The sequence below is a fragment of the Talpa europaea genome, assembly GCF_964194135.1.
Source record: "Talpa europaea genome assembly, chromosome: 8".
NCBI classification, from domain to species: domain Eukaryota; kingdom Metazoa; phylum Chordata; class Mammalia; order Eulipotyphla; family Talpidae; genus Talpa; species Talpa europaea.
The window spans coordinates 119,763,015-119,786,295 of NC_140075.1; the positions used below are offsets into that span (position 1 = coordinate 119,763,015).

The window sequence follows — 23,281 nt, forward strand, 5'->3', positions numbered from 1 at the left end:
CCCATGGACAAGAGCTCCTGACATGGGGGGCGGCCCAGGCAGGTTCCTTAGTGATCGAGCTTTGAGGACAGTGAACAGTCTGTTTGCTGTTTTTGTTTATTGGCGAGGTTGTCAGTTGCTGGGAGGCAATAATAACGGGGGGGGGGGTGGTGGAGCATGGAAAAGACCTCTTCCCTGAGTCTGCCCTGCTCCCCAGCTGCCAGCTCATCTGGCGATGTTTTGGGCACCTCCCTCCCTCGGACGCCCCTGAGCTCTAAGCCGTGCCTGGCGGTTTCACCACTTCCTCTGCGCTGGCCTTATCTTTTTTTATGACAGGGACATGGTTCAGCTTTCTTTTATCTCGAGCACATGGTGGGGACTTGGGGAGAGGAAACTCAAGCCAGGAGGACCCAGCACAGACTCCAGTGCCACTCCCTGGGGCCCCGGGCCGGGGTTTCTTCCTCCACTTGAATCAATGGCAGTAGAACATGGGACCAGTCCATGGCTGCCTCCTGTGCGTGGGTTTCCTGCCAGCAAGGTGGTGTGTGTCGGGGACCCTGAGCACCGCCCACGAGAGAGTCTTAAGTTGTAATCCTGTTGAGCTGGGACATGAGCTCGAGATGTTCTGAGGAGCGAGATGAGTTCCAGGCTACACGGGATGTTCAGAAGCACACGGTTACTGCATATGAATCAGTCGCAGGCCCTTGCGTGGACAGTGACCGGTCGTTTATCTGGAGGGCCCTGGGATTATCCAGTGACCTAGTGTCCACCTGCCACCAACTCCATGCACTACCTGGGGCCACCGCCCAGCAGGTAGGGAGGTGTTTATTAGCACTGGCCTAGTCTTTGGGCTGAATTTTATCCTGGACTGTTCTTGGTAATCGCTGGCAGGATCTTTGTCATGTTCCCCTTCCTCGTGGCTGCGCCTCAGCTTCCCCATTTGTTCAGAGGATGTTGGACCACGTCACAAGGTCACACAGTGGTGACTTGGACAGTGTGTGACTGCAAGTGACTCGTTTGGCCCATACAGGACTTTTACACCCTTTTTTTGGAACTAGTTGCCAGTATTTAAACCAGTTGCCCCCAGTCCCTACCGTTCCCTATTGTCCCACACGACCTGCATCATTGTTGGCATTTCTTCTGGGTACCTCCACTTATCCCAGTCCCTCCCTCATCAGAATGCCCCTGTAGCCTCTCACTCTTGACTTCTGGGTGATGGGCCAACGAGGAAAGCGGGCAGGGGTGGCCATTCATCAGCCAGATTCCAGAATGATAGGAGTCAGGGGCTCTGGGGAAAGGGAGAGGTCCTGTTTGCGCAGCGCTCAGGGTGGGGATGGTGACTAGTGGCCTTTGAGGCAGTAAATATTTCAGGGACAAAGTTGAAACCAGACCTGCAGAGAGGTGTGGGTGGGGCTGTCAGGTGGATGGGGGTGGTGGATGCAGGCCCAGGAGCAGCTCCTGTAGGATGTTGGGCAGGATGCCAGGCCTACCGCTAATGGGTCAAGAAGAGATTGTGGTTTGGGCATGATCTCCAGAACCCTGATAGGCTCTGGTAACAGGGGCTTGATTACTGTACCCCCAGCCTTAGGGCTTAAAGATCTTGGTAATGGAGTCTCCCTTTATCAGGCCACAGATAAGAATTCTCTGCCTCCCAGCCAGACAGACCCAGGCTGACCGAAGCCTGGGTGCACATTCCTGCCTGGCGTACTTTGTTCTTCCAGCAGGTAGAGCCGGGCAGGGTGGGGCTGCCTGCTGCTGTGGACCCAGGATGGCATTTCCCCTGCTGGACAGGGTTGCATGGAATTTCCTTTGGGGAATAGCCCAGAGGGAAAATATGGTCAGTGGGTTGGCCTGGGCATGTCTTAAATGTTTTCTTCAGTGACCCTGGAGAGCTTGCTGGCTTTTGCAATCTCCTTCCCTGCCTGACTTCTTTCCCAATGGTTTTTCTCTAGAAATTAATTTGACCGGCCTTTTTATCTGCCCACCCCCACCCCCTTACCTTTGCCCTCTGCACACAATGGGGGTGGGTTTGAATCCTGGCCTCCCTGGCTGTGTGGTCTTAGGGCTCGCTGAGCCCTGGCTTTGCACCTGGAACCAGGTGGCCGGTCCTGGGTCAGTATTTTGTGCCAGTGCTGTGAAGTTTCTGAGCCTTTCCGCAAAGTGTTGGGCCTGGAAGGCAGCCTGGTTTGGGATCTGGCAGTAGCTGAGTGAGAAAGGGTTGGGCTGCAAGTCAACTTGTGGGAATAGGGTTGAAACTTTATTTCTCTTCTTGTCTGACATCCTTCTTTCTCTGCTCACTAGTGCCTCCCACTGTTCCTGAGCACCCCAGCATCATGAAACCAGCACCAGGGTCACCCCACAAGCCCCAGTTCCCATGGAAACATAGAGTGTGGGTCGAGGTTCAGAATGCTTTTCAAAGCCCTGTTATGGCGTAGCTCTGCAGGCCCCACCCTGTCCCCTTTGAGGAAACCGTGTTTGACCACAACCCTCCTGGCCAAAAAAAACAAAAAACAAAAACAAAATCCTTTAGCCAAGTGGCTAAATGTTAGGGGTTTGGGTGACCTGCAAAAGTGCCGGGCACTTTCTGGACCCTCGGCATCAAAGCCCATCCAGGGATTGGGACTGACCTCCCTGGCCAAGGGGAGGGACACTTTCGTCCTCTGCCACTTGCATGTGGTGGTGACAGGTGCGTAGCGGGCACTGTGCACCCCGTGGGGTGCAGGGTGCTGGGCAGCAGGGCCCGTTTGATGCCTTGTGCTTCAGACTAGCCCAGTGCCTCCTTGTTGGGCCCTCTTTTTGGGCCTGCTCCCCGGGCTTCCCTCTGAGCTGCGCAGTGGCCCATGGCCCTTCCTGTGACTGCTCATGGCAGCTCCAGCTCTGCCTGGGACTCAGTGGCAGGTGCTGAGCAGGGAGGGCAGGAAGGGTTGCGGCCTCTGCTTGTAGGGGAGGCTCAAGGAAGGGTTCTTGGAGGAGGGGGCATTTGAAGGAAACTTTGGGGATAAAAGCCTTGGTGGGAAGAGATGGTGGACAGTTTGGATGAAGCGTGACTGATGAGAGAACACGGAATCCAGTTATGCACGGGGTTATGTCCTTCCTTCTCTCGTTCATTCCTTTGCAGAGATTACTGAGTGGGGTCAGCTTGCCTCCTCTTAGCCTAAGCCCTGCCCCTTGTGGGGGCAGCCTGGCCTCCTTGGATCTCTCTCCTCGAGAGAAAAGTATACATGACAGCTAGCCCACCACACACAGGGTCTTGGTGAGGTGCAGAGGGTGCCGGACACTGTCTGGCCTGCAGTAAGTTCTGGGTAAGGCCAGTGACTCACGCCCAGCAGTGCTACGTGCTGGGTGCCGTTGGGAACAGAAGGCCCTGCCTTGGCCTGCTGACGGCGGTAAGAAGGCCCAAGGTAGGCCCGGCCCCTCGGCCCCTCTGCTGACTCCTGCCAGAAGATTAGGTTCATGGCAATTGTGTCAGATTAGCCACCCTTTCTCCCCCCAGCTCCGTGAGATCAGGGCGCTGGGGGTGGGTACCCCAGCTGCTCTGCGCTGTGTGCACGTGCCCCGTTGGAGCTATGCCACAGCTGGACTAGGTGGCTGGGGAGGTTAAGTAACATTGACTCCCAGAGTCATTTAGCTGGGGGGCCAGTGCTCTCGCTGGGCTGCTCCATGGCCATAGGCCCTGCCTGGGAGATGGGGCGGTGGAGAGGGGTGAGGGGGAGAGAATCGGAACAGGCCCTCGGAGAAGGCTGGGAGCTCCGAGCTGGGGAGGCAGGGAGAGGAGCACCACCCCTGGCTGGAACCAGCCTTGGGGGGGAAGTGTATTTGGTGTGACTCCTGTGGACCGCGTCTGGGGGGGGGCTTCTGGGCAGAGTGGACAGAGAGCTGTGGTCAGGGGCTTGGACTCATGGTGTCCTTGGAGGGAGGTGTGCAGGCAGCCAGCGGCAGAGTGGGCAGAGGCTGCCACCGGCCCTGGCCAGCCCTGTACCCAGCCCCTTGCCCCCCACCCCCATTTCATAGCAGGTAGCTCACTCCCCTCCACGCTCACACAGACCCTCAGGCTTCAGTGAGGCTGTAAAATGGGTGTGAAACCACCTGCCTTCTCCCCTCTCAGGGGAGCTGAGATGAAGAGCCGGCCAGATGTGTGAATATGTCATGTTTAAACTCAGGCAGCTTCTCGCAGAAGGAGCCAAATGTTGCCTGAATTAATGGGAGCTGCACCGGGTGTCTGGGTGTCCTTTCGTAACCTGCCTGGAGGTGAGGCCCTTCCTAGCCTGGTGGGGGCTGGGGATAGCAGCGTACATACGCTGACCTCATCCAGGGAGTTCTGGAGGCAGGTGTGCCAGGCAGGGCACCCTCTGGAGAAGTCCCCAAGGGGTGGGGCTGGGGCGGTCCTGGGGGGGGAGTGAAAGTGCCCTTTGTCCCCCACCCCTGGACTGCGTGGGCGGCAACTGTGCAAACCAAGGAGAACTGGGGCTCTTGTGACCAGTAGTGGTGCGGGGGCCACCTGCTGGCCCGCGGCCACTTCTCAGGGACCCGCTGAGGCGTTGGTGTCTCCCTGCTGCTCCCCATTCTGTGGTAACCAAAGCTCTGTGGGGTTCGGTGGCCGCGCAGGCAGGGTCGGTGGGTCTGCCCCCAAGCACTTCAGGTTTATAAACATGCAGTTCCAGAAGGAAGGATTCTTGTAGAAAAGAGGATTCTCTGCAAAATGAGGAGGTGGGAGGCTCGGGATGTTTGTGGGGAGCAAGGAATCTTGCAGCAAGCGCATTCCAGCAGGTGCTTGGAATGAAGGGGACAGGGCGCCGAAGGCCAGATCCCACATGCAGGGCAGGGACAGGGAGTCGGAGGGGGCCGGAGAGGGCAGTGTCCCGTGAGAGCTGACGCAGGAAGATGCTGGGGCAGCAGCAGGCCCTGATCCGTGGCAGTAACACAGGGAGCCCCCTCCTCAACTTGGGGGACATCACTTGGGGCTCAGTTCAGAGAAGAATAAGCAGGAAGGAGGTTGCAGGTTTAAGAACAGTTGTGCATCGCCTTGCGTCAGGCTGGCCGAGGAGACACGTTTCCACTACACGGATGTTGTAGGTAGCGGCTGAGACCTCACCTCTTGGTCCTTTGTGAAGCGATTTCCCAGGTTTTAGCAAATATCCTGCTCTTCTTTCCCCTTTAAAGGAGCATATGGGGCACAGTTTAATCCTTTTCCTGTGTTTCCAGTTCTACAGTTAGAAACAACCAGTGTTAAGCAGCAGGGAGATGGTTAAATAAATCCCACCGTATCCCTCCTCCAGTGACATGTTAGAAGCACCATCGCGCTCCAGGGAAGTGTTTGTTATGGCACGTTCAGTTAAATAGGGGGGCCCAAATATGTTTGCACAGTGTGATTCCAATTTTGGGAAAAATACATCCACGAATTGGAGGGATGTGTAGCAAAATGTTATTGGTTATCTCAGATCAAGGAAGAATTGTCGGGTGTGAACAAGTAACTTGGAATGAAGCATCCCTTACAAGGAACCTGGGCCCACCTGACCAGCCCTTTTTTTTGCCTTGAGCCACATTACTTCGTAGGGTGGGCTGAGGGCCGCCCCTCTTCTGTGAGACTCCGGGATCTGAGCTCCAGGTGGGCCCTGCATCCCACTTGGGGTGGTGGGCCCTGCATCCCCCATGTGGCCTTACTGCTCAGACTTCCAGACCGCACCCTCTGAAAGCTGAGTTTGTATCCGCCCAGCAGTCTCCACCTGGGTGTAGTCGAGTGCTGGGCCTGGCTCCCTTCTGTGAAGTAGGGGTCCAGCCTGCAGGTGCTGCTGGGGATCAGGCTGCTTTGTCCTGGGCTCAGATGGAGCCTGGCTGACTCTCCACCATTTTATTCCAGCAGCGCCAGCCAGCCTCCATATTTCCCGACATGCCTCTATAACCTACTAGATCTTGCATTTTTGTTAGACGTTGGTGTGAGTTGGACCCTCGGCCATGTCTTTGGCAAGAAGGCAGCCCTCTCTCCCAGCCCCTCCCGCTGCAGCAGGCAGGTGGGGTCCGGCCTTCTGGGGAAATGTGCTTGCCTTCTGTCCCCAGCTGCTCAGAGACAGCAGGGGGCTGGGCTTTGCCCGGGGCTGGGTTTGGCAGGGCGGGTTGCTCTGGTGGGAGGAGGCTCCTGGGTAGCCCCAGGCATTGCCAGTGACCACTGGGCTCCCTCAGAGCACAAAGCTGTGCAGAGAGCAGGGACAGCTCTCCAGTGTGGCCTTGTCCATCCCCAGGCCTCAGCTCCTGAGAACAGCCCTGAGTCATGGGTCTGCCCAGGGAAAACGGGCATTTTATTGAGTGGTGGGAACCAGAAGAACACCAGGGTCATCACAGGCGAGGGGGCCCTGCTCTGTGCCTTTCCCAGCTCCCCAGCGGTCTGGGGCTTCCATAACCCCCAGGTGGTCCTTTCCTCCCTTCGTGAATGCCGTGGCCTGCTGGCCACCCACTTCTCAACCCTTCTCGCTCTGCTTCTGTGAGATTCTTCTCAGCACTTCCCGGGGCCTCCCCCGCCTCCGGGTGCTGAGATCAGTGGCAGAGAAGGCAGCGTGTTTGGGTCGAGCCCCCGAGCCAAGAGGAGGGTCGGCTTCCAGAGCGCTGGGCCAAGTCTCGGGGACGTAGTAGGCAGAGTGAGCTGGGAGATCCCTCCTTGTCGGGGCGGGGGGCTGAGGAGGCTTTGGAGCAGCCGTGCGGGGGGTGCTCCGGACAGACAGAGCAAGCGTCTTGGGTCAGATGGGCGCCTGGGAGGAAGGCAGCTGATGGGCCGCCTGAGACGGTGGCTGCTCTGTTCTCTCCACATCTGGTTTTGCACTTCAACCTCAGCGAGATGTCTGCAGCTTTTCTCACGCAAAGGGGGCCAGGGTGGCCTTGACCTCATGCCCTCAGGCCTCCTGCAGCCCCTCACTTGTGAGGGATCCTGGGGCCGGCTCCGCTGGGTGCTGCTGGGAGTCTGCCCCTCCCAGTAAGCCCTCTTCTGGCCCCCGCCCCATGGCCCTCCAGGTTGCCAACACAGGCCCCTCGGGGTGGGGGATGGATTTCCCTGCCGCCCCCGCAGCCCCCGAGGCTGTTAGCCACCTTGTTTCTTGGGGGGGGTGGCCTTGGTGAAATACCCCCACACCTTAGAGGAGCTCGCTGTCTCCTCTCAGGATGCTCCTTGGGAATAGGACAGCCTGGATTCGCCCTCAGCCTGCCCCGGGGTGTGGAACAGGAGGCTTGCGCCAGCACACACTTCTTCCCGCGGGCCGTGTCTGGACCGTTCAGGCCACAGTCCATGCCTCTGGGCCCCAGGCTGACCTGGGTTTGGTGGGATCCTGGCTCTGCCCTCTCCTGGTCCCCAGCAGGGTTAGACAGTTGCTGTGCTATGCCAGCTGGCGGCGCCTGCATCCTGGGGGTGGGGGTGAGGTGCCTGCAGACCACCTCTTCCCCAGGGCTGTGTCGGGAGGCAGGGTCTCTGCTGCCTCTCTGGCCCCTCGCTCACCTCCCGTTCTGCCCGGTTTCTAGAGCGCCTTCCCGTGCAGCGCCTCCTCTGGGGCAACCTCCTCACCCACCGGCGTGAAGACCTGCACCTTTCTGTGTCCCTGCTGTGCTCTTTGTGCTCATTCTGGAAGAGCCCCTGTTCTCCAGGCCTCGCTGTCCAGGCGGGACCTCCTGCCTTCCCCACGGCCCGGTGCGGGTAGGCACACTGGGAGCCCTTGGTTTCTGGGAGCAACCGCGTGCAGCCAAGGTCCCAGAGGTCACCGATAGACGAGTCATGGTGTTTGTTTCCAAGAGGACAGTGAGCAGGACGTGTCCAGGGAGGCGGTGAGGCCAGTGTCTCACCGTGGCGTGGGTGTGCAGGCTGTGGGTGTCCAGAGGGCCAGCGTCGGCGCTGCCTGGTGTAGGGTGGAGTAGGGGAGACACCCCCCCACCAGAGGCCTAGAGTGAGGGTGGCAGAAGGGGGCTCACTGAGGTGGAGGTCCCCACTGAGGCCTGGGCCTGTGAAGTGGGCAGGGCGTGGGCACTGGCACTGCCCTCAGCCTTGGTGCAGAGCCACACCAGCCTTCTCTGCACAGGTGTGAACCCCTTGAGCCCTCACTGAGCTCACTCCGGGGTCCCATCTCAACGTCTGGCTTGACCCCAGGTCCATTCAGCCAGACAGACGTTCACCAAGTCCCAGCCTCGCTCAGGTTCGAGGGCCAGGGGCCCCAGCTGACGGATGATCCCATGTCTTTTAGGTGGAAGCACAGTGGACAGATCATCCCAACCCAGGCTGAGCCACCTCCATTTCCCATGGAAGGTTCTAGAAAAGCACACAAATGCATGAGTGAAGGCATGAACTGGGCAGACGGACTGGAGCCACCCTCTGAGGAGGCCAGTCGGGTCCCCGGAGGGAAGGAAAGTTTTCTGGGTGAGAACCTCGAGATGCTCAAGAGCCCTTTACATTCCAGTGAGCCAGGTGGCTTTGCCTTTGTCCTCGTGGGTTTTCCAGAGCCTTCCTCCTCCTGCAGAGAGAGGAAGGGGTGGTTGCCATAGGAACCACTGGCTGCTGCTGGGGGAAGCTCCCTCTAAATCAGTGGACCTGTGGGGGCCAGTGTGGGGGCTGGGAGCTGAGGGAGAGCCCCTGGGAGGCAGTGTCTGGCCGGAGCTCAGGAGGGACCTTCTTGGAAAATACTGACTGCAGACTGTTCTCAGGGGCTCACACTTGTGGCCAGGCACCCCGGAATATGAGCTCACTCTTGTCTCCCTCATTCCCGGCTTTGGAGAGAGGCTACTGCCAGCACCCACCCGCCATGTGCACCCTACCCGCGCCCCGCCCGGCCACTCCTGCCTCTTCTCCTGCCCTCCATTACTGTCATCGATCTGGACCTTCTGTCCCCCCTGGGCTGCCTAAGAGCCCTCCTGTGCACTGGTCTCCCCCATTTCAGACCCTCCCTGACTCCTGGCTCCTTGGACTTGCACCCTGGTCCTGTTCTGATAGCACCTCTATTCCCTTCTCATTTCCTCTGTGGAGGCCCTCGCGTGGCTCCCCTGACCCCTCACAGCCCTGCCTGGCCACCCTGGTGTCACTGTCTACTGTCAGCTTTTCCCTGCGCCTGGACGGAGGACAGGGCCTGGCCCAGGGGAGGCCCTGGGAACGCTTGGGGGACAGAGGCGTGAGCAAGCTGTTTGGTATGGACAGCGCCTCCTGCTATGACGAGGAAAAGGGACTCTGTCAGAAACGGTGCCCGTCAGTACAGGGGCCACCTTGACTTCCTCTGGGGTGCGTCACTCACTCAGGGAAATGTCCATACCCACACCTCCCCACCCCAGGCTGGGTTCCGCCCGGCCCGCCTCTCACCCTAGGACTGCAGTCGTAAGTCACCCTTAGTCATGGGTCTCTGAGCAGAATCTGTGACTCAACTAATTGGAATTTGCTGATTGACTGTGGACCCCGGGAGCCACCCAGGCCTGATGTCAGTCCACCTGCCGCTCGTGTCTTACGTGTCTGCCCCCTCCCTGGGTCTCTAAGCAGCTGCCCCACAGTGAGAGGAACTGCCCAGGTGTCCCCCAGAAGGCAGGGCTGCCTTCCTGGGGTGCAAGCGAGGCTCTGGCCCTGACACCTGTTAACCTGAGTTTAACGCAGCGGCTCCAACCTCAGCCTTCACTGCTGCCCGCCCAGCGTGGCCTCTCCCCATCACGAGTCTTAGCCACTCACCAGGGTCACGTGGCAGTCAGGGTCACAAGGCAGGAGCTCGCTGCCCCAGCTCATGGCTGCTCAGATCTTCAGGGCGCCCAGCTGCGCGCTCCCGCATGGCCCTGGACACTTGCTCCCATCGTGGGCTCACTTGCTCCCATCGTGGGCTGGGCTGGTCAGAAGCATTTTCCAGCTTCTCGGTGGTGATTCAGTCGAGTGTCTATTTTTCTGTGACTCGGGATTGTGCTCTGGAATTCTCTCAAGTGAACTCAGAGGGCTTTCAGCGTCAGCTTCTTTGTCCGTCTCCCGTGTGCACAAGCATTTTAAAGTACCTGAGAAATTTAACTTGACCCAACCCAGCACCTGATTTTTTTTTAATTTATTTTTATTTATTTATACAAGCACTGGGTACAGTCAGAAGCGCGGGAGGGCGAGAGAATCCACCAGAGCCAGAGCGGGGAGCAGAGCAGGCAGAAGGACCGAAGGACACTGCTGAGGGGAGCAGCGGCCGGCAGGAGAGGTCTGCGCGCCATGTGGGACCCTCCTCCGGTGGCCGGGGAGCAGCCGGGGATGGAACCGGCGCTGCAGAGGCTGCGGGCAGCTTCGCAACCCAGCGCTCAACCGCTGCGCCACCGGGGAGGCCCAGCACCTGATTTTGAGCAGCGAACAGCTCTTGTTCATGGAATGTCAGAAAATGTTTTTCGTCTTCCTTCGTTAACATCATATCAAATACCAGCCTCCAGGAATGCGCGCTCTGGGCTGGCAATAAGAGCATAGAGAAAGCAGACTGCTTCAGGGCTTGAAAAATAATCTGTGCAGGCTTTATAGGCATCTGCCTTCAAAGTTTTCCTTCCTTGTTGTTCAAGAAGATGTATTTTTGGCCTGGGGAGTTCTTAGCCACTTGTGGCCTGGGCTGCCAGTTGCCATTCTGGGGGGAGCCTGGAGATAAAAGAAGCGTCGAGATGCGTTTCCCGTTGTCAGCAGGAAAAATCCATCCTGGGCTGGGAGCCAGGGGCGAGGGAGGAGGGAGTGAGGTTTGGGATGTAAAGCGGGGGTCCCAGCTGGGGGTGGGCAGCCACACCCGGATGCTTCAGTGGGATCTGGGGGCTCTTTGTAAAGATCGCAGCTTGCAGGCAGAGAAATGGCCGGTGCACGCGGTGCCAGCGCCAGGCCCCTGCCCTCTCTTCAAAGGTCTTACCTAAGCGCCATGTTCCACGGGGCCATAAAAAGGACAACTGCCAAGTATTAGGTGCTTAGAAGCGGGGTACTGGGCAGGGGGTGATGCCCAGAGAAAATGAATCTCCTCTCTGTTCTGGAGGCTGAGATCAAGGTGCCGCAGGGTCGCTTCCTCCCGAGGGGGCGTCCACTCCAGGCCTCTGTCCAGCTTCTGGTGTCCGCTGGACACCAGAAGACCTTGGCCTCCTTGGCCGGTAGGCGCCTCACCCTGACTTCTGCCCGTCTCTGCCCGCGGTGTTCTCCCCCTGTGCTCGACGGCCCGTGCCCGGATTTCCCTTTCATGAGAATGCCCGTCATTTGGACGAGGGTTCCCCTGCCCCAGGATGGCCTCACCTTAACTAGTGGCATCTGCAAGGACTCCACTTCCAAATAGGTCACATCTGAGGTGCTGGGGGTTAGGACTGTAATATAACATTTTCAGGGAACAAAATTTAGCCCATAAAACGGGCCTTTTCTGAGGGGTGCCCCTCCTTCCCATCTTGTTCTCTATATGGATTTTGTTAACACGATTTTGTAACACAATGGCCCCAGAAGTTATTTTATTTATTGATTGTTCATCTCCCTCTACTAGAGTGTGAGGTCCTGAGGAGAGAGACCTTGGTTGGCGATCTTGTGTTCCATGCCAGGCGCAAAGCAGCCACTCATAGTAATTCCTGAATGGATGGGTGGGTGGGTGGATGGATGGGTGGGTGGGTGGGTGTCTGGGTGAGAAAGAGGGTGTCTGGGTGGCCGGGTCCCGCATGGATGAGTGACTGAAAACCGCCCTGTGAGGCAGGTACTCTTGTCAGCCCGCTTTACCACCCACCTATCTGTGGTTTAGAGAAAAGAACACAGCAGGGAACAGCAGTCGCTGTTCCTCTTTTATCTAAACCTTACAGAGCAGAAGCCAGGATCGCTGTGGTTGCATTCTTGGAGTTTTGAGAATTTGTCAGATGGGACACATCTCGCCTCGTTTTCTGTTTGCACACTCTGCAGCGAGTTCTGCTGAATGTAGATGTGGGCCCCGTGGACCACCGCGTTTGCAGAGCATTCGTCTGTGTGAGGCCACGGGGGTGGGGGGTACAGCACGTGCTGGACACGGCTGCAGGTTTATCATCTAGCACAGAAGGTGGGGTCCAGGTCAGTGCATGACCCTCCAGAATCCTCTGGGACATGCCAGGAGAGAGGGAGAGATGGGGGGGTGAGGAGCATGAGGGGAGGCCGCATCTGAATTTGTCTGGTGGGGGCTCTCGTGGAGATCCATACTCTCCCACAGCTCACACCTTTAGCTGTGGGGTGTCAGGTGGGGTGAGCAGAGACGCTGTCCTTGTCCTTCTGCCTGGGTCCTCCAGGGTTAACTCTGATCCTGCGTTCTGCTCAACTCCAGGCAGACACCCAGAGCCGGGGCCCTCATGCTCACGGGCCACTTGGGAAGCAGGTTCCCAACGGTGATGGAGGGAGGGACCAGCAACAGAGTCCAGGAAGGAGCAGCTGAGCAGTGCCCTGCTCTTGGGCAGGTGCCTGCTGGAGGGAGGGCCTGCCCATCCGCACGGTGCTGAGGCTTCACCAACAGTCTGGTCCAGTGCTGGAGGCACTGTCATCTGCTCCATTTTATAGATGGAGAAACAGGCACAAAAGGATGGGGTCAGTGACCGAAGGCCCAAGCTCTGTCCACAGCTGCCTGCCTTCCTCCCTTTGCCCCCAACACTGGAGTCCAAGCCTGGGGTACACAGTGACAGATGCCCTGGGCAGAGATGTTCCTGCTCAGCAGTACAGGATGAACTAAGCCGCTGTAACAAGCAGTCCTGACGGCTCTGTGGTTTAACATACAGGAGGTCTTGTTTGCAGCTCGGGTACATAGCGGAGTCTGATGGCCTCTCCAGGCAGTGAGTGGAGACTCTGTGCCCCTTTCATCACGTTCCGTCTAGTTGCATGGGTGTCTGGGGACTGTACACTGGTCATCAGAACTTGAATTGTCATGGCCTGGAAGTTGCCTTCTCTTTCCTCACGTTCTGTTGGCCAGAATGAGCCTCAGGGCCTCAGGCCACCTGTGAGGGGCCTGAGAAATGCCAGGCCCCCTGCGGGTCTGTGCTGGAACGAGCAGGTGCCTGGGCCCCGGCGCTGCACATTTCCATGACGTCCTCATTGTGGAACGCCAAGGGCCAGCTCCCTAGTCTTCCTCAGTGCTCTCCAGTGACCGAGTACTGCCACTCTGGCCAATGGCTGGGGAGAGGAGGGTCAGGAGTCGTTCTCACACCTGCACTGGGACCTAGAAGTTTCCCATGAGCCCCTTGCTCTGCTCTCAGCCTAGCCAAGCAGCGAGGGGATGGGACCAGCTGGACGGCGGCGGGACCATGTTCTTCTCCAGCTGGTGACGTTGCTTATTGCAGGCTGGTGAGCCCAGATGTGGGGTGGGGTGGGGACAGCGATGACTTGCATGTAGGGGGTCTATCGGGGCTTTTGGGGTCAGGTTCTCTGGTTGTCTAGCAAGTCCGCCTCCCTGGCGCTTTCACTGGAGTTAGTCACCTTCTCCTGGCCTCCTTGGTGTCCTCTCATGTAGAATGGGGACAGCCGTTGTCCTGCCTCCCAGGGCCGTTGTGAAGATGAGATAACTCGTGAAAGCACTTAGAGCAGAGCCTCGAATCACCTGATAAGTCAGAAATAATAAGGGACACGTCTCACTGGTTGGCAATGCCAAAGCGCACATGTGACTCCCTCTCTCCCGGCCCCCACCTGCCCCCTCCCTGGAGGCTGCCATTTTGACCAGATTCTTGTGAACATCCTAAGACACTGGCATATTCGAGCAAATGGGCACGTCCATCCTGTTCTCTCCCTGCAACAGCGTTCTGTGCCTGGTGGCCTGCACCGCTGGGAGACCTCCCCGGTATCAGTACACAAAGCACTTGCTTCCCCGTTCTTTTTCATGGCTGGGTGGTATTCCACTTCGGGATTACCACAGTGAGTCAGTCTGTCCCTCTCCATGGTCTTTAGTTCCCTCTCTCTCCCTGTGCAGCAGTGCACAGCAGGTGCAACAGCCACGCACAGCAGTGCACCTGCTTTGGTGGGTGAGTGCACCTGGGGCCAGGCCTCAGAAGTGGCACCTCTGGACTGGAGTGTGTGCATGTAAAATCCCTACGGACTCACCACTTGCTTCCTGTTAAGACAGCTGGAACTGCATCCTCCAGACAGGTGTTTCTAAGTCTGTTTCCCTGCACTCAGGTCGAGGGGGTCTTTTATCCAATCTGGTGTACGAAAAAATGGTATCCTAATTCAGTTGTAGTTTGCATGACTTGTGAGTGAGATTGAACAATTCCTAATATTTATGTTTGGAGTCATTTTTTATTTAGTTTTCAGTCTTCTATCTGAGCATACCTTTTGTTCATTTTTATTTCTGTTGTATTGGTTGTCTTTTTCTTACCAGTTTGTAGAAGCTTATTATGCATGCAGAAAATCAGCCGTTTGTGATGTGAGCTCCAGGTTTGGCATGCCGGGTTCTTCTCAGTTAGGAAGATTCAACTCAAGCCATGGGTTTTCCATAAATAGTCTATAAATGTAACTCAGCCCCAGTCCTAATCTAAAAGGCGTGTTGAGAAATGAGTGTGCCTCTCAGGAAGATTCTGGGGTAGGGGAAGGAATATTGATGGGAACTTGTTTTTCTCAGTGTTTTAAACCATATCCTAAAGCTGCTGTAATTAAAACAATGTGTGCAGGGGGAGCGCAAACCACTGTGAAGCTGATACAAGACTACAAATGAGCATAGACCTTAAGAGTAAATATGGAGTAAACACTTGGAAATCATGCCATTTGAAAACCGTGGATGAAAGATGGGTTGTTAACAAATAGCATTATTGGGCCTCCCTGGTGGCGCAGCGGGTTACGCGCAGTGCTGTGAGGCTGTCCTCACAGCCTCTGAAGCACGGATTCCATCCCTGGCTGGCCAGGGAGAGTCCCACAAGGCGCAGCAGACCTCTCCTGTCTCGCCCGCTGCTCCCCTCAGCAGTGTATTTCGTCAGTCAGCCTGTTCTGCTCCCCGCTCTGTCTCTGGTGAACCTCTCACTCTCCTGCGCCTCTGGCCTATACTCCAGTTATTGTATAAATGAAAAATAAAAAAAAACAAACCGCATTATTTATGAGTGGCCTTTGACCCTCCCCCCTGTGGTGCAGACCTGCAGCCCTTTTCTTGCTTTTTGCAGGTGCCCACCCAGGGCGGGAGGGTTTGGTTCCCACCGGCCTGCAGGCTCCACTGTGAAGCAGCCCTGTTGGCTGAGTCACACGGGGTTGAGGGACTTGTCTCCAGATAAGGGTCCTGCCCAGCAGGCTTTTCTGGGGTGCTGCACCACTCCTTTGTGGTGTGGCTCTGTTTCTGCCTTCTGAGCCTAAGGGATTGGACAAGTAACCCTGGTGGGTTAAATCCCTATGGTTGTATTTCCTCCAAATGCTGTAGTGTGGCTGAAAAAAATCCCACTGAAGCTTTTGCTCAACCTGGCAAGTTACCTGTGGGGGCCTATCTGCTTTTCTCCCCCAGCCTCCTTCCCTTCCATACTTCCCTTTTTTTAACAAATAGGAAAAGAAAAACCCTCAGGGGACACTTTCCTCAGTGGGGCTAGACTAGGCTGTGCTGTGTGTTTTTTTTTTTAAGATTTATTTATGCATACAAGAACTGGGGTACAGGCCAGAGGTGGGGGGGGCGGTGAGAGGATTCACCTGAGACAGAGTGGGGAACCGAACAGGCAGACTGACTGAAATACACTGCTGAGGGGAGCAGCAGGCGAGACAGGAGAGGTCTGCTGCGCCCTGTGGGTATCTCCCTGGCCAGGGACCGAGCACATGCTGCAGTGGCTGTGGAGAGCTTCATAGTGCTGCTTCTTAACCCCTTGAGCCACCAGGGAGGCCTTAGGCTGTGCTGTGCTAACCTGCAGCCCTGAGTTAACCTACAGAGCTGAGTAGCCCCAAGCATTGGGCTGTCGTGTCTCACTCATGCTGGAGGCTTCCATTTGTAGTATCGGCTCAGAGAGCCAGGACTGAACAGCCTCTATTTTGAACATTTTCAATCTGGGCCATTTGAGGAAAGTGATAAAAGCTATAACTGCACCTGCAGTTGCAGGCTCTGCCAGGAAGGGTACAGTCCTGCCAGGATGTAGAAAGAGGCTTCTGTGCCTTCGTGATGCTATGCCAGCACCGCCCAGTCTGCAGACCCGTGTTTCCTCGCCAGCTTTGCCCCCAGTAACCGTGGTTGGTTGTGATACAAGCCCCCACACTCATTGTGTCCATCTCTGTGGCTCTGATGTCCCCTGGAGGTGGCTGGACAGGTGTTCTGTGGCCTTCCTCTTGGTGACAGGGCCTCGTGAGTCTCCCTGGGCCAGGTGTGGTTTCACCTGTGAGTTCCTTCCTTAGCCAGCATCCCGGGAGTGGGCTTGGTGGGTCCAAGGGCACGGGCGCGTTTGTCCTTTCAATCTGCCCTTGAGCCTGGCTCCTTGGCCTTGGCCGTGGGCAGGGGCTTTGCTTCCCCTGAGCCCTGGGGTCGATCCCCTACTTAAGGAGCTCCGACTGCAGAGTGGGCATCACTCTTAAACTGGCTCTCACAAACCCACACTTGGAATTGTAAGGTACCTTCATCAGCAGGCTGTTTAGTTGGCTAGTCGGCCATGGGGTGAAAGATTATTTGCTTTTCTGCCTTCACCAGATTCCTCCTCCTGCTCATCATTCCAGTGATTAGAAGGCGGTTCCTGAGAAACTGGGAATTGGGTCAGGGAGCGTTTGTGACACCCCCTTCCCTGGCCTGGCCCTAGTCTGCTGGGTGGCCAGCACTGTCCTTGACCTAGCCTACCAGTCTGGTGGGCGCCCCTTGTGACTTCCACCTCCTGACCTCTCTGCGGGACACTCGGAGTGCCTCAGGGAGCGAGAGTTCCTCTAAAGGCCTTGTGCCTGCTCTCTCCAACTTGTCTTTTGGAACCCACCCAGCTGAAAACCCAGCGGTGGGGCAGTTCCTCTGAGGCCCGGCTCCCCTTTGATGTGTGTCTGTGAGACGTCAGACCCACTCTCCCTCAGCAGAGCCCCGCCTCTGCCCAGCAGGGCTGAGCAGTGGACACTGGAGAGGGCAGTTCTGCCCAGATCCTCAGATCCGTGGAGAGCAGAGGACCGAGCCAGACTCTGCCCACTCACATTCCATCTGGGTTGTTTGCATCTTGGTTGAGACGCAACTTTTGATCTAGTGACTTCCATTTGAAGTTGAACAGCTGAACACGTACCTCCCTACAGGGGCGAGTTGAAGGGAAGAGGATGGAAGGAAAGCGGCAGGGACTCGGACACCTGTGGGTTTAGGGGTTAATTGTCTGGCACTGGTAGGAGAATGACCTGTTATCCCAGGCAGCTGTGTCTCTGAGCTGTTACTGAGCCTCACTGGGACTCACTGTCCTCAGCTGTACCTCAGGCGGTCAGTGCTCGTGAGCAGAGCGTGTGGCCCAGAGTAAGAGCTTCGTCAGATGGTAGTTGCATCATTGACCGTGGCCGTGAATTTTACGGACGTGTCTCACAAGAGCGCGTGAGAGGACCCTGTCTCTGCAGCTCTCAAATCCTGGCCTCCGCCTGAGCTCTGACAGTCAGGGAAATTTCCACTGCTCGGTAATAAAGCGGATAGTAGAAGAGGGGAGTGTAATAGCTGACATTTATCGAAGGCATGACTGGGTAGGAAAAACACACCTCCTCTGTTTCTCCTTTACTATGGCACATCTGCCACGCTCAGCGCCCCGACACCAGATGTGCGGGAGCTTGCTCCGCAGCGAGCAATGCTGCTTCACCAGCTCTGCGCCCTGCAGTTTCACCCCAGCCTCCTAGACAGGACTGCCGCCCACCCCTCAGAGGCCTGACTCAGTTGGGGGGTGGCCCATACTCCTCACCAATCAGCTGTAGATCAGAGGCCCTTTGGATTTAATTTGCTCGAGCAGCTTACAGAATGCAGGAAAACAGCCCACCGGCTCACTGGAAAAGGATACGCGCAAGGAGCGGATGTCCAGATGGAAGGGATGAGTGGGCGGCGAGGTCTGCGGAAGGTGGCCAAGCCACTCTCCATGCCTACACCCCCATGTGGTCCCCACCCCGAAGCTGCCCACCCCCTATGCCTTGGGGAATTTTATGGAAGGCTTCAGCGTGGAAGCGCCACCTGTCACTCACTTAACTCCCTTCTTGGAGGATGGGACAGGCTAACAGGGCCACGCTGCTGATCGTGACTTGGTCTTTGTGGTGACCTGCCCAGGGGTGTCACCTCTGCAGAGCAGCGGATGCTCGTGCCAACCAGAGAGCCCCAAGGCTGTTTATTCACAGCTGTGCTCACTGGTGGGGGCTGTGCTGTCCTCAGCCTCTGTGCCCTGGGTCCCATCACGCCTGCTGTGAGTTAAGGAACAATTTGTGAAACGTGCTTAGAGCAAAGCCTGGCATGAGTGAGTTTTCGAGAGCTGCACACAAGTGCCGGGGCTGGGATGGGACCCAGTGACATGCTAGCCCCTGTCTGACTCCCCCTGGCTCTGCTTGCAGCCTGTCCGGGCTGTTCAGAGAGTGGGATTTTCTTCAGCCACCTGGCACGCCCGTGATAGAACACTTTGCATTTTGCCTCCAGAGGGTGAGCATCCCTGGCATGGGATGGCAGCCAGCTGTCCCAGGCCCCAAGTGAGCCCTGGGGCTGGTTTGCTGCTGCTTCCACCTCTAGCCAGTGCCTGGGCCTGTCAGAAGGTTGGGAGCAAGTGTCTCTGCATCCTTGATGCCTTCCTTCCCTCTCCAGCCACATGTTCTCTCCCTTGGGACCATATTCCAAAGGGCGGCCTAATTGCTATAGCAGCAAGACCCAAGTTTGGCTTGACACACCCAGGAGCTGTCAGTTCCAAAGCAGAATTCTGGCCTGTGGCGGTACCTGCCCCTGGGCCCACAGGGTCTTCTGCTGGCTCCTGTCCCTCCAGCCTGCAGATGAGTCTGGGAGAGAGACGGGCCTTCCGCCCCAAGGTGCAGTCAGGGCTCCAGGCTCTGGGCTGCAGGACATGCTCTTGCTGCAGAGGTGCCTTAGGCTGTGGACATGACAGGTGTTCGGAGAGTGCCTGATGCAGGTGTGCTGCATTGTTCTTTAAAGTATGGGTTGTGGGTTGCTCTCTGACCGGGGATCAAACTCGTGGTACAGTGGCTGTGGATAGCTTCATAGGTTGTGTCTTAACCCCTTGCACTCTCACTCTGTTTCTGGTGAATTCTCTTGCCCCCCCATCTCTGGCCTGTACCCCAGTTCTTGTATGCATAAATAAATAAATCTTAAAAAAAAAAAGTATCAGTTGTATTTATCAAATATTCCCCAAGCTCTCTCCTCTAGCCCCTGCTCTAGGTCCTGGGGCACCAGGCCTCAGCCCTCATTGTTGGGGATCTCAGGGTTGGGCAGAAATATGGCACCATCCCAGAGGATGCAGAAGGGTTTGGAGGCGCAGGTGAGAGGAGGGAGCCACTCATTCTCCTGGTTTGTGGTCGGTGAGTTAAGTCTGTAAAGGGATTAGACTTTTGAACTGGACTTGGAACAGGAGTAAGAGGTCACTGTGTGGACAGATGTGAGGGGCCTGGCAGGTGGTTTCGCCATCACCTGGGTCTGCTTCCGGAGCGGGTCAAGAGGGTCACGCGACTGACTGGGGCCCTGTGAGGAGAGGACTGGGGCGACGTGCCCCCCTACGTGGCGCTGTTGGACAGGCTGAGGGGAGGCTGTCCCGGTGCTGCTCCTGCCAGCGTCCCACGTGTCGCGTCTGTAAGCCAGTGTTCCCACCTACCAAGGTGCCCTGTGCAGTGTAGGGGAGATTCAGTGGTGCCCTCATTTTAGGAGGAGGGAAACTGAGGCAAGGAGCAGTTACGTCACCCGCTCCAGCCCCGAAAGTGGCTGATCTGGGTTTCCAGGTATCTCCTGTGCCCCTCCCCCTCCCGGCCAGGTGGTGGGCCTGGTAGAGCCTGGCTGCTGGGGTACCTGGCTGGCACTGCCAACTTGCTTCCTGAAGTCAGAGGTGACTTCCAGGCCATTGGGGTTTACAAGCCTGCGTCCCGTGGCCTCCCAGCCCTCCCTGCCCCCTCCTGTCGGCCCCCCGCCTGCTGGCTGCGGGAACAGTGGGCCCTTGTTTGCTCCGAGCACCGAGAGCTGCTCGAGCGGCGGCGTCCGTGCGGCCCCACAGGATGGCGTGACTTGGAAGCCTGGCGCCCGCAGACCTCTAGCCACAGCGGGCGGTCCTTTCATCTGAGACTCCCTTGTTATTGGCTGAGAGGGATCGGTCAGACCCCTTCCATGTTAGAGAACCACAAGTTCCTGGGAAAGTTCCCTTTTCTGGGGGCTGGGTGGGGTCAGAAAAACAAAATGACAAAACAGAAATGTGCTCACTCCCACCTGAGCGCCCCTCCCCACCCCATGTGGGAGATGAGGTCCCCAGTCCCCTTCCCTAAAGCACCCCCATCCTAGCTTGCCTCCTCTGCAGCATCGCGCTCCTAAGGGTCCCCTCTGAGCGTCACTCCTGGGGGTGTCGTGCCCATGTTCCCACACTGCACCTGGACCTGCCCGAGCACCTCCTGCAGGGTGGGGGAGGGGGCTTCCCCTTGCTGGCAGGGAGCTTTTCAGGGGGTAAGCCCCTCGGGGGGATGCAGCCGGAGTGCCTTCTGGAGCTGGGCAGCTCCACCTAGGCCTCGACGCGGCAGGGACACTGCAGCGAGACACGCCAGCCCGGATCAGGCCTGATGTGTGTCCCAAGTTGTTCTCGTGAAAGGGTATTACTGGCAAAAAATACTTGGAAAATGCACAAAGGAAGGTGGCCGGCGTCCAGAGCTCACTGTTTACCTTCAGCGGAGCGGCTGGGAACACGGGGAGCTTATTTTCCAAACAGCCCCTGGTGGTGAGGCCCGTGGACCTCAGGCTGATGCCGGGGTGGGGGGGGATATGAGCCGGGGCAGCTCCTCTGCTCACCCACTTCCCCTCCTGGGACCCCAGGGCTCCTCTCAGGCTGATTTCTGTCCCCTCTGCTGCACAGGAGACCCGGAAGGTTCTCCAGAGACTCTGCCAGCTGGGATGGAGTTTCCGACAGGCCCTGGGGCGCCCTGCCCAGCATCGCCGTGTGACCCAGTTCTCTCCCGCTTGCCTGGGTCTGAGAATGTTGGCCTCTTGTTTGTGGGGCCTGTCACGGTGGAGCCACCAGCACAGCAGACATGGTTTTGGGTCTGTGGCACCTTCTGAGCATTTGCTGCCCCTATCCCCACCGACTGGTTTCTTTATCTTCCTTCAAATTGCTTTTTTTCTGGAAACTCTTTCCCCATTGTCAGATAGGAAGGTTGCACAGAATCTGCAAATAGAACCAGCGAGGCCCTTGCCGTCTTTTGTTTGTATCAAAGGGGAAACTGAGGCTCGGTGAAGGTGAGCTGGGTTGTGCCCAGGTGCCTGGTTGCTGTTTGGCCTCCATCCAGGCCCCACTAGGTCACTTCCAGTCTTGCCCGGTCATTTTGCTTCCTGGACTCTGGTGTCCTGGTCTGCAGAGGTGGGGCCGTCGCCCCTGCTCCTGGGCGTGCCGTGAGGACGCCCCTCCATCCCTCATCCGGGAACCCCAGAGAGATGGTCAGCATCTCAGCAGCGGGTCTGAGTTTTGTTTTATTTTGTTTTGTGCATGGGCTGGTCAGCAGGAGGAGGGAAGCGTCGTCTCCAGTCTTCTTATTGTGAAGTCCATGGGCTTTGTTTTTGTTTTTGTTTTCCCAATAGGGGAAATCCCTCCACATCTTTCCTGGCAGACAATTGAAAAGAGGAGTTAAAGATAATAGCGAGAAAGAGCTGGCACATTTTAGCCGTGAGCTCCCAGGCAGGTTTCAGAAGTCTTTGTTCTCCAGGATTTTCATTTGTGAAATCACATGGTTGGAAGTAAGATGAAACCAAGGCATGGAAGTTTTGAGCAGGACGTCTACCTAGAGCGACCATTTGGAGCTACTTCTGGGCTGTGAGGCCAAAAGGCACCTTGAGCCCCAAGGGAGAGCCCCCCTTAGGGTTGGGCATGAGGGCAAATGTGTTCCTTCCTTCTCTGGCATCTGCTGAAGCCACCCGGGGGTCAGCCAGGTATTGGGATGGCGCTGCTGCCTCTGAGGGCCTGGCCTTGCAGGTGGTGGTGGCTGCGTGCCGGGCGGCAGGCATCGGGCGGGTCAGGAAGTGTGTCAGGCCGCCTGGCTGCTGGCAGGTGCTCCTGACTTGGGGTCAGATGGTACCGACTGTGCATCAGCCAGCGGCGCCGACTCCCTCGCGGCCGCCATCTTCCTGAGCCCGTCCTCTTGAAAATGAGCATGCCCGGATGGGGGGGCAGCTGTGCCTCCCGGTGACATGACCAACCCCAGAGGCAGCTGCTGGGCTCAGAGACCGGCCGCTCTCAGGCGCCGGAGCATTGCAGCTCGGCCAGGACTTGGTGTTGGGTCGCGGAAGGATGGCCGCTGGCTCTTTGTTCTGGCCTGGCTGTGCTACTTCAGTCTTTTGACCTCAGCAACCCCAGGCCTGTTTCCCCAACCTGAAAAACCTGGTTTGTCGGGAGGGAGGGAGTTGTTCAGTAAAGGCCTCTTCTGGGCAGCGTTTCACAGGGATCTGCTCCCTGGGCCCGTGGCTCCCATCACCTTGACTCCATGGGGTGTCTTCTGTCTCCTGGGAGGTGTGGACTCGGGGCAGAGGCACAGATGGGGCCCGCCCTGGGGGAGCCCTGGGGTCTCAGCTCTTCCCAGCTGTGTCCCCTACGAAGGTGAGGTCCCATCCTGCCCCGTGCAGGGCATGGGCACCGGGTGGGGCAGTGGGTTCAGCACCTGAACTTGTTCTTTTTCTCTGTGCCCCCACAATGCAGCTGAACCTCAGCCGGCCGATCGAGGAACAGGGCCCCCTGGACGTCATCATCCACAAGCTGACCGATGTCATCCTCGAAGCGGACCAGAATGACAGCCAGTCCCTGGAGCTGGTGCACAGGTTCCAGGTGAGTGACGGGGCGGCTCTGTGTGTGTCTGAAGCTGCGGCGGCTGCCTTGCTGCGTGCCCCGCGGAAGTGGCTCTGCCATTGACAAGGCATGGCTGGTGCATCCCTGCCAGAGCTCATCCCCTGGGTAAACTGCGATTGATCTGTGGTGGGCACCCCCTCTGCCTGCATAGACGTGATTCACTGCCAGCTCAGGGGCCCCCTCGTTGGCCGTCACTCGCATTACGGCCAGAGGCAGAGAACATGACATAAGGGTGGACCCTTCTCACCACCCTTGAAGAAAGAGCCCCCAAAGTCCTTGGAACTGGAACCGCTGGCCTGTCCCCGAGTCCTGCCGTGGTGGAGAACCTTCCCTGTGCTCACGACCTTGACCCTCATGTGCTCATCTCTGGGCCCAGCTTGAGATGCCCCTTTGGGTCTCATCTGTCCCCTCGTCCCTGCCCTGCTTCCCCTGC

General features: G+C 57.5%; 1 protein-coding gene across 1 annotated transcript in view; it reads left to right on the plus strand.

Moving 5' to 3' along the window:
* Positions 1–23,281, plus strand: part of ITPK1 (inositol-tetrakisphosphate 1-kinase) — a gene marked incomplete at its 5' end in the record, with an annotated part of 134,137 nt that overhangs the window by 59,819 nt on the left and 51,037 nt on the right. Inside the window, one exon of the mRNA XM_084241053.1 lies at positions 22,702–22,827. Coding sequence (XP_084097179.1) covers positions 22,702–22,827 — 126 coding nt within the window. The remainder of the gene's footprint in view (positions 1–22,701; positions 22,828–23,281) is intronic.